Source organism: Staurois parvus, unplaced genomic scaffold, assembly GCF_062004578.1.
Source record: "Staurois parvus isolate SC_StPar_1 unplaced genomic scaffold, SC_StPar_1.0 ptg000549l, whole genome shotgun sequence".
NCBI lineage: Eukaryota > Metazoa > Chordata > Amphibia > Anura > Ranidae > Staurois > Staurois parvus.
Window position 1 is genome coordinate 2,287,433 of NW_028318345.1, and position 15,589 is coordinate 2,303,021.

General features: G+C 37.8%; 1 protein-coding gene across 1 annotated transcript in view; it reads right to left on the minus strand.

The window, feature by feature from the left end:
* The window catches only part of TRPM3 (transient receptor potential cation channel subfamily M member 3), a 500,529-nt gene that overhangs the window by 202,907 nt on the left and 282,033 nt on the right, over window positions 1-15,589 (minus strand). The window contains exon 6 of the mRNA XM_089691063.1: window positions 12,847-13,018. Coding sequence (XP_089547189.1) covers window positions 12,847-13,018 — 172 coding nt within the window. The remainder of the gene's footprint in view (window positions 1-12,846; window positions 13,019-15,589) is intronic.

Genomic DNA, 15,589 nt, shown 5'->3' on the forward strand with positions numbered 1-15,589 from the left:
TTTGATGTTCTCCAACTAACATGGAATCTGTGCTCTCCCATAATTGTTTTTGAAACAGAAACTGTAAATAGTATTCTAGTATCACTTTACCAGCTGAGGTTTATACTGTTAAGTAAGTTAATGTGCATCCTGTGATCCTGGCCCAAAGGGGTTTACTAAAGTGAACTGCAGTTTCATGTCAAGTTCATGCATCCAGTTATTTGCAGGGAAACTTCTGCCTGTCTTTGAATGTTTGAAGAAAACACAGGAGCATTTCAGTTCACTTTAGTTAAAGTGTAGGGCAAAAGTATTTGAACAATACAAAAAATATGTATTCAGTACATCTTTCCAATGCATACACATTTCCCTGTGTTTTGCATATTTAAAATGTTCTAATTCTGCATGAATACATGTTGAACCTGCCAAAAATCCAGTAAACTTGTAAGCTCCCCGGCTCTCTATATCTGCTGCACCCATATACCAAGCAGTGTTACCTTTTATGCCCACATTACCTCTGTATGCTACAGAACATCTAATCCATGTTCTGGAAATAAGGAAAGCATGAGGTGTTCTATAGTCCTTTCTGTTCTAGGGTGAACATTTTGCTTCTCCTTAGATACAGTCTGGAGGGTAAGCCTTGTTAACTACAATGTGTTACTGGCTGAATCACTAAGTAAAATTAAAGTGACACTAAATTCTGGTTTAAAAAAAAGAAAATTATTTCCAAGTCTATATTCTTAACTCAGAAACATTTCTTATTCTAATGCTCTGACCCTCTCCAAATTTCTAAACTCCTATTTTTTACTGCTTTGATCTGACTTCCAGTTAGAGGGTGGCTACAGTCATTCTCCATGGTTTCATCATATATAGGAACATAGCCACCCACCATTACTCGCTCCCAATATGAACTAGGGACTATGAACTATGGTCTATGGGAATTCTATGGGCACTCTACGGCTAAGCTCCAGTTGAAGTGAAACGCGCAAGTGCAGCAGGTGGATTTTCTCTGTATCAGGTGATAGCAATCAATGTACCTCGGACTCTTTAAAGTTGAATGGCTCCATTATTGTTACTTTGCCTTTGATGTTAATTCGAGCCAACAGCCTTTGGTCTGGTGAGCTGTGAGGGGAGCCTTGCAATGAAGTAGTTGGGATTTATTGCATATAGGCTATGGGATCTGTAGTGTGCATACAGCAGTGCTCGTGACTGCAACTAATATGCACTGCTTGTTCTAAACAAATGGAAGTGAGGTAGGAAAGGTGCTTGAGCTCATAAGGATGTTACAAGGAGTGAGAAAAACACAAAAATAAATAGGGCCATTAAGCAGTGAATATGTATGGATTATTTTTGTAGAAAATTTATTTAATTGTGTGTCACTTTAAAGTGATATTAAAGGCATTTAAAAAAAATAACAAACATGTTATACTTACCTGCTTTGTGCAGTGGTTTGCACACAGCAGCCTCAATCCTCCTCTTCTAGGGTCAGCCGCCAGTGCTCCTGGCTGCTCCCTCCTGCAGAGTGCCCCCAGAGCAAGCAGCTTGTTATAGGGGCACCCAAGCAAGCTCGATCCCCAGCCTCTGCTCTGCATGTCCTTTCACACAGAGCATGGCGTGGCCCCACCCCTGCCCTGCCCCACCCTGCCCCCGCTCTCTCCTCATTGGATTACTGGCTGTAACTGTCAATAGTGGGATCTAATAGCTTGCGCTGCTGTCTCAGCCAATGAGGAGGGAGTTTCCCGAGAGAGACACTGCTCTCGTGCACATTGCTGGATCCAGTGGGTGCTCAGGTAAGTATTGGGGGGGTTGTTGCAGACAGAAAGTTTTTTACCTTCATGCATAGAATGCATAATGGTAAGAACCTTCAGCCTTTACAACCACTTTAAGGAAAAAAAGCTTGAAAAAAGACCTAATGTAGCCACCACATTTAATGAATGGTAACCTGCAATATGTGAAAGATTTGTTCTTTCATTTAGATACACCTTAATTAGCCCAAGAGAGTGTAATACATTCCCACACTGCTATGTGACATAATGAGAGAGCTTTTGGGGTTAAAAGTGACTAAACAGTATTAAAATACACAATGCATGATTCTAATTTCAGAAATTGTGTATTCATTAGTAGTTTAGCATTACTTTTATTTTGGGAAGCAAATATTTTCTACTTTTTGTTTTAAAAAAAATCAGTCTTGAGGCATTGTTGTGATTTATAAAAGTATGAAAGCAGGCAATTGGAAGTGAAAAAAGTGACATAAACCTAAAGTCACTTCAAACATCCAGTCATGTTCAGGGGCAGTGAAAATAAAGGACCAATATTACCATATAATCTCTGGCAAATGACACTGGTGCATCAGTATCTGAAAGTACAGCAGTATAGTCACAATATTTAATAATGACTTCAACAGTCTTGAAAAGCATAGTATACAAACACAAATAACTTACATAAACTATTCAGAGCTTTCCCTTTAAAAATACATAAATAGTTATATACATTATACCCAAATAGCATAAAATAGAGATTTTAGCTGGCATCCTTCTTATGCCAATATGGCTGTAGGGTTTACTCCCCTAGCTGTGTCATGAAATTCTTAAATTTTAGTGCTAGAGGGAAAGCCCTTCATCCTCAAGAAGTTTAGTGCAAATCCATGTCTGAAGCCATTCTGGGATCCTTAACAATATCCTGCAGCTAAAAAATGATAGACACTTTCCCATATCTCCTAGCATTAAAATGGCTAGATTTCATAAAACAAGCAGAAAATGTTGCAGCCATAAATACAGTGCCAGAAGCATTTTTTAGACCCATGGTTAATATTTATGACTATTTCCAGCTTTAAAATATAAATAATACACAGAATAGAATAAAAAATACATATAAAAGTTTGCAGATAAGTAGAAGAGGAAAGATATAAATAAAACTTTATGGGGCTGATTTATAAAGCCGAACCACGGTCAAACATCTGCTTGAACAATACTCCCGCAAATTTATAAAACTCTTTGCTTCCCTTGCACTAGTATTCTGAATAGGCTTTGAAAGGTCAAATAATAATAAGACATGCAGAGAACCATCTGAAGAACACCACATGCTCCTTGGCATGCTCTGCATCTTATGAATAAAATGTTAAATGCAGATACAGTGTGGAGTGATCACTGCAATGTCCTGCATATAGTGGATATCCACTCTTTGTTATAAATCGGTCCCTAAAGTTCTTTACCTGTTAAAACAAAGACTTTTATCCAAAATCGGAGTAATCTGGAAATAAGTTTAGATATATTGGTATTTCTGAATTGCCATTAAAAAAATATCCAGAAAACTGGACATGATACCCAAAATACTGAAAAAGGTTTAACCACTTCCAGACCGGACACTTTTACCCCCTTCCTGACCAGGGCAATTTTCAGCTTTTATATTATTATTTATTTTATTATTCTTTTTTTTTTTTACATACTGTCACCCTAGCAGTACAGTGTCACCATGGTGACAAACTTCAAACTTTTTTCGAACATGCAAGAATCTTTAAACTGATATTTTGGCCTTTACTTGAGATGAGTGACATTTTATATATATATATATATATACAGTAGTATGCATACACTGTATATACCTATACTATATGAAAAATACATGTGTATGTATAAATATTTTTGCTTGATTCCAGTTTATCTGTGCAGTACGAAATCAGCACTACGGCTAGAAAGTATTCCATTTTTTTTAAAGCTAACTCTTGTTGTTCCACTGATAATTTGGAACATATTTAATTTTTCATAGCTCTTCTTTAAACCATTAGAAGACCCTTACTATTATATACGCTAACCATTAAAAATACTACATAGATCTGAAATTCAAATAAACATTAATCCTTATCTGAAATATTTAAAAGCCCCATTATTGGTAATGGTTTAGGTATTAGATTATTAATTTATAAAGTAAATTTGAGCTTTTGAGCACATAGTGAGCAACATATAATCAGAAGCTTTTAACTAGAACTAACCTTGTTACATTTCCTTATCCAGGCAGCACAGTTTTTATGTAGCGATAAGTATCAGTGAGTTTATGACCTTGACTTTGACTTGTTATTGTGACGGTAATTTGCATTAACTCAAATAGATGCTTTTATGTCAAATGATAGTTGTATTAGTAATTTCCATATATTTGCCTTGATGTAAGGCGGCAGAGCTTTTGAATTCAGCATCAACAGATGTAAATATGGTTCAATTACTTCAATTTCTTTCTTGGATCACTCCTTGGATAAGCAATTCCTAATGTGAAATGTACAAGATAGCCTGTTAACTAGAGTAGGTTCCAATTTTTGTCCTTTTTACCTTTTACAATATACACTGATGAATTAGCGCCACAGAGTGTGGTCGTTTTTTGCTTCTGTGGTGTTTGAGCTTTAGAAACATTTTTCCTGTACATGGAACCCTTGAGAACAGTGACTGGGTCTGATTCCTAGCTAGATTGTATCCATAATCCCTCCCTAAAATGTCCTTATCTTTAATAATATAAATCCACTCTCATGTATTAGCCATGTACTATTTATAATCATGTTGATTTTATTTCATTTAATGTGATAGCTTGGCAAGTAACTTATAATTCTTAACTTTCACACTACTTAATAGCAGTGTGCACATGTTAACTGGATTTTAAAAATAATCAGTTCTTTTTACATAGAGACATTGCATTGTTCAACATAAAGGAAATCATTTTGGCTAAAATTGATTTATTACCACCAGCAATAATTTTGAATGGTATGTGGCACCGCCTTGTACTGTTGGTGGCAGTGTGTCAGGAATGGACTTGCCAGTAATGGTGGGACTCACCTGCCTTGTGGGCTGCAGTACCAGGGCTGGCCAGCGGGTGCTCTCAGCAATCAGAGACTCAACCCTGCAGTCAGCCAAACACCTGAAGCTGATTACGGAGGTGTATTTAAGGGATGGCCAGACCTGCAGTCTGGGCCTTGGTGTGTGTTTTTCCATGGGCCCCTGTATCTGGTTACCTGCATTCCTGTTCCTGTTCCTGCCTGACTGACTTGTTGCCGACCCTGCTTGATCCTCACCTCTGCTGACTTCTCCTATTTGATCCCTGGCTTGTGACCCCGACCATTCTCTGCCTGACCCCCTGTACCTACCTGCCCGTTAGTTGCTGTACCCGGCTTGTGACCTGACTACTCTCTGCCTGCTCCTCCTGTTCCTACCTGCCCGATTGTTATTGACCCGGCCTGCCTGACTACGCTTGCATTGTATGTATTGTTATCTGTGGGTGGTTTGGTTTGGTTCATTTGCACCTTGTTTATGTTTTAGTATTGCACTGCGCTTTGTATTGTTAGTATTAATAAATTATATTGTTTATAACATATCTGAAGCCTGCGTTTCCCTGCGTCAGTTCACATACCTCTGGTCATACCCGGAGCCCTGACACAGTGTCTTTCATGCTGTACCAAGTTGTTAAATAAGATTCAAGCTCTAGTTCACATAATCTGCAAACACGGAAGTCAACTAGAGATTGCTCTCCATCTTGTGCTGTTGTGCATGCAGATCCAGTATCATCACCTCCAGTCCAATCTGAACAGAATACACATATTCAAAGATCTTGTGCAGCCTTTAGTCGGTTGCTGCAGGCATTTTTGGAGGAGTATACCCACCCGCTTTTTAAGATTGCCCTCTGATCATCTAAACCTAATCTTGTTCTCACTGGAGGAAATAGAAGAATGACCCTGGCTCTATATCACGGCATTCTTCTTCCTTATTATTGATGAATTTTACTTTTTTAATATTCTCAGTTTACTAGGTATTCTGAGCACATGACAAAGCTTTGTTTTACTTTGAATGTATTTTCTATGTTCCCCTCTATTTATAATTTTACTTGTAATATTTTTGGAGTATTGCTTTGTCACTTGATTCTAGTGGAATAAATCATATCCCCAGCTCTCAGCATTCAACTCATGTCAAAGCCCTAGCTGCTATGCCTGGGCCAGGGTGGCGGGGGATATCCCTTCTGGAGTCTTGCATGTTGACAGCTTGGATAAGTGGAATCAATGCTTACCCTATCCATTCAAAATAAAAAAAATAGATGGAGCTCTACTTTAAAACAATTATAAACATTAATAACATTTGAAATATGCAATAGCAGTACAAAAAAGGTAGCCTTTAGTGTTTGCGGTCATTTTGTGTATCTGTTATTGGGTTAAGGTGCCTTTTCAGTAGGCAAACACCAACTTGTAGCATGAAAGATTATCCTCCTCCTCTCCTTTTGCCTTGGAATTGGTTACTACGCCTGTCCATCAATATTAAAAATCAATAGGGATGCAAAGAGTTGGGAAGAAGAATCAACTACAACACCCTTGGTTTTGGAGGTTTTCAGATGCTTCAGAAGATATTGTGGTTGATTTACTAAAACTGGAAAGTGCAAAATCTGGTTCAGCTGTACATGGTAACCAATCAGCTTAAGCGTTGACAAAACCCCCCCCTGGAAGTCAATTGTTTTTAATGCGGAGCCACACCAGATTATGCACTCTCTGGTTTTAGTAAATCAACTCCATTGCGAGGTACAGGGGTTGGACAAAAATATGGAAACACTATGTGATTTTTTTCAGATGTGAAAGTGATGCCATCTTTCAGTTTGGAAGCGCAAGTGATGGTGCCTCTGTGACTGAAGTTGTCAATTTATTTGCCGTGTCGCAAGGTACAGTATCAAATGTTATGAAAGCATACACAGTTTCCAGGAAAACATCATCTGATAAGCATAAGCACGGTCGATATGGTCAACTGACCGATAAAGACAAAAGGATATTGCAGATAATTGTGACTCGGAATAAGAAAACAAGTGCTGCAAAAGTGACTGCAGAGTTCAATCTCAGTCTTCACAGGACTAAAATTGAGCTCTGCAGTCTCTTTTGTAGCAGTTGTTTTTTATTCTGGGTCAAAATCCTGCGCAATGTAATTTTGTCTTTTTTGTCAGTTGACCATGTCGACTGGGCTTATGTTCATCAATGTTTTCACGGAAACTGAATATTCCATCATAACTTTTGATACTGTACCTGGCAACATGGCAACTAAATTGGTAACTTCGCTCACAGAGGCGCCAGCTAAGCGGGCATTCTTTGAAACTCAGTAAGCTCTGACATGACTCCGCATTACTAGCAGCACACGCAGTGATTGACGAAAGTGAGGATTCCCACCTGTTAGCTTAGTGTCTCATCACACAGCGGAAGCAAAATAATTTGTTTTGACTTTGCCCAGTTTTGGAATGCAAATCAGTCATCCTCTGATGCTTGCAGGCATGGGGGTGTTTCCATATTTTTGTCTAACCCCCATGCATGCAAGCATCAGAGGATGACTGATATGCATTCCAAAACTGGGCAAAGTCAAAACAAATTTAAATTATTAAGCACAAGTCATCTACAGTTGAATGCTCCTGAACTATTTATTTCCATAATGGCCATATAACTTGAAAAATAAGTGACAACTTTTAAAATAAAGTAAATTAAGGAAAATATTTTAGCTGCTACTTGCCTATTATAGACTTTTTGGGTTCTGAAATAGCAGTTATACATTTTATTATACAGTTTAAAAGGAACTGAAAACTCTCATCATTAATGAGATAATCATTCCTTGTAGCCTGTCTGGCACAGCAATAAGAATTAATTGTTGAATTCTGGATTTGACATAGCGTGAAATGCTTGTATGAAAAGAAATGGCTAATTTGATAAATAAGCTTACTTATCTGGTATCCACCAGTGTCTGCTGAAGGAGATACAGCCTTGTATTTCAAATTCATAAATTAGTGCTTTGTAGCATTTTCTTGATAGGGCAATTGTTTAATTACTTTATACATTTCAGTTCTCTTGACCCAAACTCACATTGTAGAACATATCTATACCTCAATATCCATACAGAACATATACACAGATGTAGCAAATTATCCGTAAAATACAAAATGACAAAAATCATGTTATTACGGCTTTTCATTGTAACTAATAAAAGAAAAGAGAAAAAGGCATATAAACAGGCATTATCAGTAAAGACTTTTTTAGCACTACTAATGGAATGTGCTAAATTGAATGAAAAAGAGCTTTTCCCAACTTCTGCATTCCCCAAATCACACATAAATTTTTTTTTTAATAATAATAACATATTTTGATATGACTCTTTACATTAAAGTATTCCCTTATGAATAAACTTTCAAAAGATGACATATTGCCTAAAGTAGGATAAATACATGGAAACTGTTTACCTGTAACTGTGTGTTGTGATCAAAGATTTCAACAGCAAGAGCGGCTGACAAATAGTTTTATAAAGTGGTCATGGTAAATTTAAGGAAGTAGGGGGCAGGGTTGTTGACCCCAAATTTGTTTATGTGTTTGGACTGCAGCCATAAATGCTAGTGACAGGTCAAATGTTTTATGTACATGTCACTATGACATCATTAAACTGTCCCTTAGTCCATAGACTTAGTTTGCATCAACAATGCTGTATTAGGGATAATATACACATGTACTGTATTTGTTTATACCAGCTAAATGGTTAGCAATTCTGCCTGGCAGTACTAGGGTCGTTGGTTCGTATTCCAACCTTGGCACCACCCGCCTGGAGTTTGCATGTTCTCCCTGTCCCTGCATGGGTTTCCTCCAGATATTTTAGTTTCCTCCCACCCTCCAAAGACATGCTGGTAGGTTAATTGTATCCTGTCTAAATTGGCCCTAGTATGTGTATGTATGAATGTAAGTTAGGGACCTTTGAGGGGTAGGGACTGATGTGAATGTACAATATATATGTAAAGCGCTGTGTAAATTGATGGCACTATACAAGTACCTTTAATAAATAAATAAATAAATAAACATATTGTCTTTGCATACAAGTCAGTGGAAATTCAAAAGCAGCTCAAAGCAGCCCCAAACAGCTAGGAAGAAGGCCAGATATTTGGGTGTCCCAGTAAGGGAGATTTCAGATTTTGATAAGCCCCCTGTCCACAAACCCCCACAACCACTATGCCAAGTTTATATGGAACAAGTTCCTGTTTGAGGACATGTGGATGGGTATGGCTCAAAAGGGGGTGCTGCTCATTTTCCCTGGCATGCTCAGATAAGAGTCTAGTATGGGTATTGAAGGGGAGGGATTCCTTGCTATTTTCTTAGTTTTTTTTGCATGGGTCCCCTATGAGATCCATACAAAATCCTTGTAAATGTCAGTTTTAATGTAGTTAATACAGATGCCTCAGTTTACAGGCAGGCAAGAGGCATCCCCCAAGCATGTTAAAGGTATTTTGCATTTCTAGTTTTGCCCTTTAAGCATTTAAAAATACTGCTCCCCACCAAAAAGAATTTAAGTTTTTGATACATGTCCCCCAGGGCACTACCTATTCCCTATGCCCGTTATTTGGCAATCCCTTGCCTAATAGACTAGAAAATGGCATTAGAGATTTCCAAGATTCGGCTTCCATTGATTTCAATAGGGTACACAATTTACATCTAAACTTAGGTATGTTCAGCTCATCACTAGCTTTGATGACTGTTTGCTAGTCTATGATCTATCCAGAGAAAACGCAACGTCCTTATTGTAAAATCCTTTAAACAATACAAAACATTGTTCTTTGTTGTTTTTCATGCTTATTTTTATTTATCACAGCCTGCTTTCAACTATATGGTTGTGTACTGCATTTTTATTAATCAGTGCAGCACGCTGAAAATCAAGTGAAAATATCACAACCTTATTCTGGCTATTTTTACAAAGCTGCCTGAAAAGTAATGGTAAAATATCGAAAGTAGCCTATAAAAATCTTAGTTTACTGTAGTCAGACCAAGAAAATGTGGCTGGTGTGAGTCACTGCACATTTTATTGTTATACCAAATTAGTCAGAGTTTTAAACAGTTAACATAACTGGAATTTGTAATCATTGCTAAGACAATTTTATTCAAGGACGGACATATAAAGAAATGATGAATAATATCTTGTCTCTCCCCGCTCCAGACCATCCTGAACTCAGCGGCCAGACTCATCCACCTCACCACCCGCTCCACCTCTGCCACCCCCCTCTGCCTCTCCCTCCACTGGCTCCCGATTGCCCAACGCATCAAATTTAAACTTCTAACCCTGACCTACAAAGCCATTCATAACACTGCCCCTGACTACCTCACCAACCTGATCCCCAAGTACCACCCTACCCGTACCCTTCGCTCCTCACAGGACCTCCTTCTATCCTGCTCCCTGGTCTCCTCCTCCCATGCAGGACTTCTCCAGGTCCTTCCCTATCCTCTGGAACTCACTGCCCCAATCCATCCGACTGTCGCCTTCCCTCCCCACATTCAGGCGCTCCCTCAAAACCCATCTCTTCAGGGAAGCCTACCCCACCCTCACCTAACGGCCATTCTCCCTCATTCCTCCCACCACTTCATCCCCCTCAGCCACTTCATTCCCCTCAGCCACTTCCTATTGTTCCACTACCCCCTCCCTCCTAGATTGTAAGCTTGAAAGAGTAGGGCCCTCTTACCCCTCGTACGCTGTCTGTTTTTGTTGTACTGTGCCATGTATTATCCCCCCTATTGTACAGCGCTGAGCAAACCTTTTGGCGCTATATAAACTCGATGTAATAATAATAATAATATCTTCCATTCTACTTGCATTAGGAAAGATAATGAAAACGACAGAACTTTAAATGATCTTGACTCTATTAGGGATATTGTAGGCATACAATATACCTTTTAGGCAGGGTTTTTTTCAGCGGGAATGCAGGGGAATGCAGTTTCAGCACTTCCAGCACTAAATGTATGTAATAGCAAGAGGTGCTGGGGTGTACTGGAGGGTCTATTGATTCTGGCTGCTGTGGGATCTATTAATGCTGGAGGGGATTGATTTTTGTGGAGGGTCTATTATTGTTAGTGGAGTATCTATTGTTGCTAGGGGTACATCTTATGTTGCTGGGGGTCAATTGTTGCTGGGAGGGATCTACTGTTATGGGAGGGATCTATTATTGCTGACTGCTGGAGGGTCTAATATTGCTGGTTGCAGGGGATCTATTTTAAATATTTTCTTCTTATAATTAACAAATAACATACAAATTATTTAGCACCACAAAATGATACTGGTTTCTGTATTCTTTAAATGGATGATACTGAGAGTTGGGTAGGAGGTGGAACCAAGGAACAATGCGCCAAGGGGCAGAGGCAAGGAGTAACTTGGAAAGGGAGAGTTCCTGCACCTATTCTCTGAGAAAAAATGCCCTGCTTATAGGAATATGATGTTCACAAGTTCTAATATGCCAAACTACCATTTATATTCAATGTTTCTTTTATACACAATGTAGATTGCCAGAAGCAGAGAAAACTCATTACATCTTATTCTAATAACTTCTTCCTTCTGCACACAATGAAAAATGGACCCCTGCTACTCACCCTACCATTTGCTAAAAAGGAATCCTCCAGTCCACCTTTATCTTTCTCTCCCATTCCCTGCTCTTAAGCAACAGAGGTTTCCCAATATGCATTTAAATTATTTTAAATAATTTGATTCTCGGCACATATTAAAAAAAACAATGAATGTACTTGTGCATCTGTAAATTGTATTTTGTAACTTGTGATAGTGTCTGAATTTGACATAGTATCAGAGTCTTTACAGTAGAACTGTAGGCTGGCAGATGGAATGGGCAGCGTTAGGGGTCAATCTGATGTAGTGAATACACACATGCTGACAAGAAGCAAGTTGAGGGGAAAACAAGGCATATGTTTATTAGTCTACTGTTGAGCCTTCTTGGTTCCAACACAGCCTGCTTACATGAAGGTAACATAACTATATTACTAAAAGGATATCTAAACTCAAGAACCAAAGTGGGATATATTGCAGCCTACCAGTCCTTAGATGTGGTGGCTGCATCAGTTTTTATCTTTCAGCCTAATTAAATTTTTACCTAGTACAGAAAATACCTATTGATCGTGTCAGAAATGCATTTTCCTTGTCAACTAAATGGAAAGCACAAACAATGTTATATTTCCCTCTGTAAGCTATTAATTCCCCCCCCCCACTCATGTAGATAAGGAGAGGAAGACATGGTTGAAGTCCAGCTTGGATGGCAACCATGGCTCCCTTCATAGGCATAGCGTAGAGTGACTGAGCTGGATCACCAAGTACAAAGAAAAAAAGTCTAAGGAAATAAACGAATGCAGTCACTTCAAGGAAAGACTGGTAAGCAACAACATGTTTGTTTAGCGATTTACATATGATTTGATTGCTGTAGAAGAAAGCCAGGTCACCATTATGGCTCTTCTATCCAGCAGGGTTGTGTAAATAACTGGACTGCATGGTCCGAAATACAAATCCTTTGGCAGGTAAAATGGATTTCATATATGTATTTCACCTGAATTTTTAAAAGATAGCTGCACATTTGACCAAAAACATATCTTAGTTACAAGGCCATAACAGGTGGCCTTCCTAGCTATATAAAAGAGTCTGCGTAGCCCCAGAAATGACCCTTTGTATTCTGTAGCTAATGCTTACAGCTGTCATCAGCAATGCTTTTTAACAGTTTTGGACGGTAAATGCAACCCTCATACCAGTGTGTGGGCCACTTCTTGTTAGATATTATTTTCTGAGTCACCATGAAGCAGACAGTTATTTTTTATAATAATGGCCAATCCAAGTCTGCCTAATACCTGATGTTCTAAGTTAAAAGTACAGCAAATTTAACAGCAATGAAAATTGGTTTGGATCAATACATTTGTTGACAGTTTTAACAACCCAGGATAGTCCAAAGATTTAAAGGTTTTGCTTTAGACACTTCAGTGGAAATGTAAATGGCAAAGTGAACATTTACCTGACAGTTGAGAAAAGAAAACAATGACATCAAACAGTGTTGCCATGCTAACAATTTCAGCCAATTGCTTACTTGTATTAATTTTTTGCAGAGATATGTGCTTTTCCAGTTGCCTCCTTAGTTTGACTTCGGCTCCATACTTGCCGGTGGTCCCATTATCAGCAAGAATGAAATGTGAATGCATACTGTTAAGTACTGTCAGCTTGCTCATGGGGTTAGACATGGTTTGATACGGTCGCACCACCTTTAAGAATCAGTATAATGAGTAATGTTAGTAAAAGAGGAAATAAATATAAATATTTAGTATAAAATACATCACACCATCCTAAACATGTTCTGCATAGTAGTAAAATCTAAATAATGCATTACTGTAGGGTTTCCATAATTTTTAAGCAAGTTGTAATACATATTCCCTTCAGTGTTTTTAGTTTTTATGGTTTCTTCCTTTTTACGATCCTAAGGCTGCCATGATCTCACTTATTACCATAAAATAACATAATCTAATACACTTAGGGTAACAATAACTGTTGTAATGGTAAACAAAGCCTTAACTATGTTTGTAATGAAACAAAAGTCTACTGTTTATGTGATTATATACCAATGGAAGAAGCCATTTCATAAATCTTGTATTACATACAATGTCTGGGTCAATCTACCTACATCTATTCACTAAATCATTGCCTGGATACTAGTAAGCATCAATGAGTCAGGGATATGGCTGTTTCAACCGCACAGGTACTTAGCTTTGTAACATGGTCCCTAAAGGTGATGCTCCTTTTAACAACCCCTTTCAGATTACACAGAACCCGTTGTGTGATATCTCTGAAGAGTTTACACCATTCCTTCTGCACAAAAACAGCATTATCAAAACTCTATCTAAAGTAATTATGGGTTTTATAAAGGTTTATTTAATACATTGAAAAGTGAATTGCAAGTTATTCTAGCACATAGTTAATATTTGAATATAAACGTTTGTGATATGAGAGTAGTGGAATCTGCTTAGTGCACCATGCACTTGATCTATGATTACTGCATTGGAATTATTCAGGAATACCCATCGACTATAATTCTATTCAGAAAAATTGCAGTTAATATTTGATCACTGACATCTGTAGACTGCATATCTTGTGATTTTTTGGGGGGAAGATTCTAAACTTCTAGGAGACGATCACAAGCATATTCAAAATTTGGAAATTGTAAATGTCCCTGTAGGTGTTTGAGAACAGACAGATAATTCAAAAACCATCCTTCGTGAGGGATATACAGTATTTGCCTGTCTATGGACACCTCTACATTCATCACCAGTTAATGTTGTTTGTACATTTTGTGATTGTGGCTCCTGGTTTCTGATAGATAAAAGAAGAATTTACCATTCAAGTGACCATTCAAGTATACTTATGCATACTCAGCAACTTGCAGAAACTTTCTAAGCCTGTCCATGTTTCCCTACTGCTGGGAATTGCCACTTCTGCCCTGAAAAGAACCCAGTATTTTCAGGTATATGACACATCTTTCCTTTCATAAACCAATGTTTATTTCCTGGTGGCTAGCTGCCAGGGATAGGTAATGTATGGTAGTAGTCAAGGGATGTGCCATGCCAAATGCAGAAATTAGCTTCCAGACACTAAGCCATTCATTCAGTAAATCTGCATGTACATTAATTTTGGGCAAAAATTACTGTTTTTTTCTGTTCTTAACTAAGTTTTTCATTATGTGCAGTAGCAAATTACCACATTATGGCCACTAGATGGAGATGAGGAGCATAGGAAATACATATGGCTTTGCAACAAAATATACAATCTAACAAATCTATAGAATATTAGAGGGAATTAGCAAATAAATGTAAGCATTGGTTACTTGTATTTGTTCATTCTCTGTAGCAACACACAGGGGTTGATTTCTTAAAACTGGACAGTGCAAAATCTGGTGTAGCTCTAAATAAAAACCAATCAGCTTTCAGGTTTTATGGCCAAAGCTTAATTGAACAAGCTAAAAGCTGATTGGCTACCATGCACAGCTGCACCAGATTTTTCACTCTCCAGTTATGTAAAATCCATATTTAAAGAGCCTAGTTTTGATTTTAGGGAGCACCCTTCGATTAAATCCAAGTGTCTAGTAAGGATTTTGGAAATCCCCAAAGCAGATTTTTTTGTTTTAATGGTTCACTTTAATAAATACTAAAATCACTGCTCCCCGCAAAACAGAATTTATTTATTTGCATTCATTTATGGTCCCCACTGTAATGTCCAGCCATTTTTGCCAACTTATAACTTTAGTGTGCTTCAGATTCAGCATTCGAACTTGTGATTGTTGAACATCTCTAGAACCAAACCTGGGTAGTCTCAGGCCATTCCTACATATAACAGAAATTACTCAAGGGCAACATTTTAAACTATGAGAGCTCAAATAACTAGAGTTTTTTCCTGGTATACAGTAATTTTTTGTATTGCTGTTAAAACATACCAATTACTAGGTTTTAGAACTTCTTTGCCCCAAATGTTTATATTTTCCAAAAAGTTTAAAAGGAGAATACTTTGAAGTCAGTTGTACCGATCTAGATTATTATTGAAACATGAGTTACCAGATTCATAGGCTTAATTTAGGTAGCAAATTGAAAAAAAATTGTGTTTAATAACAATTTTGCTTATCACAGATATTTAGCTCCACTAGATTGCACAATTTACTGCACTAGATTGAGGACTACGTAAATTTATTTTCTGGATTCAGAAAAAAATTGATTGATACATTGTTCACATTTTTAATGCCTGTATTATTGTCAAAACTATAAAGACAAGAGGTATTTGTGGATGCTTTA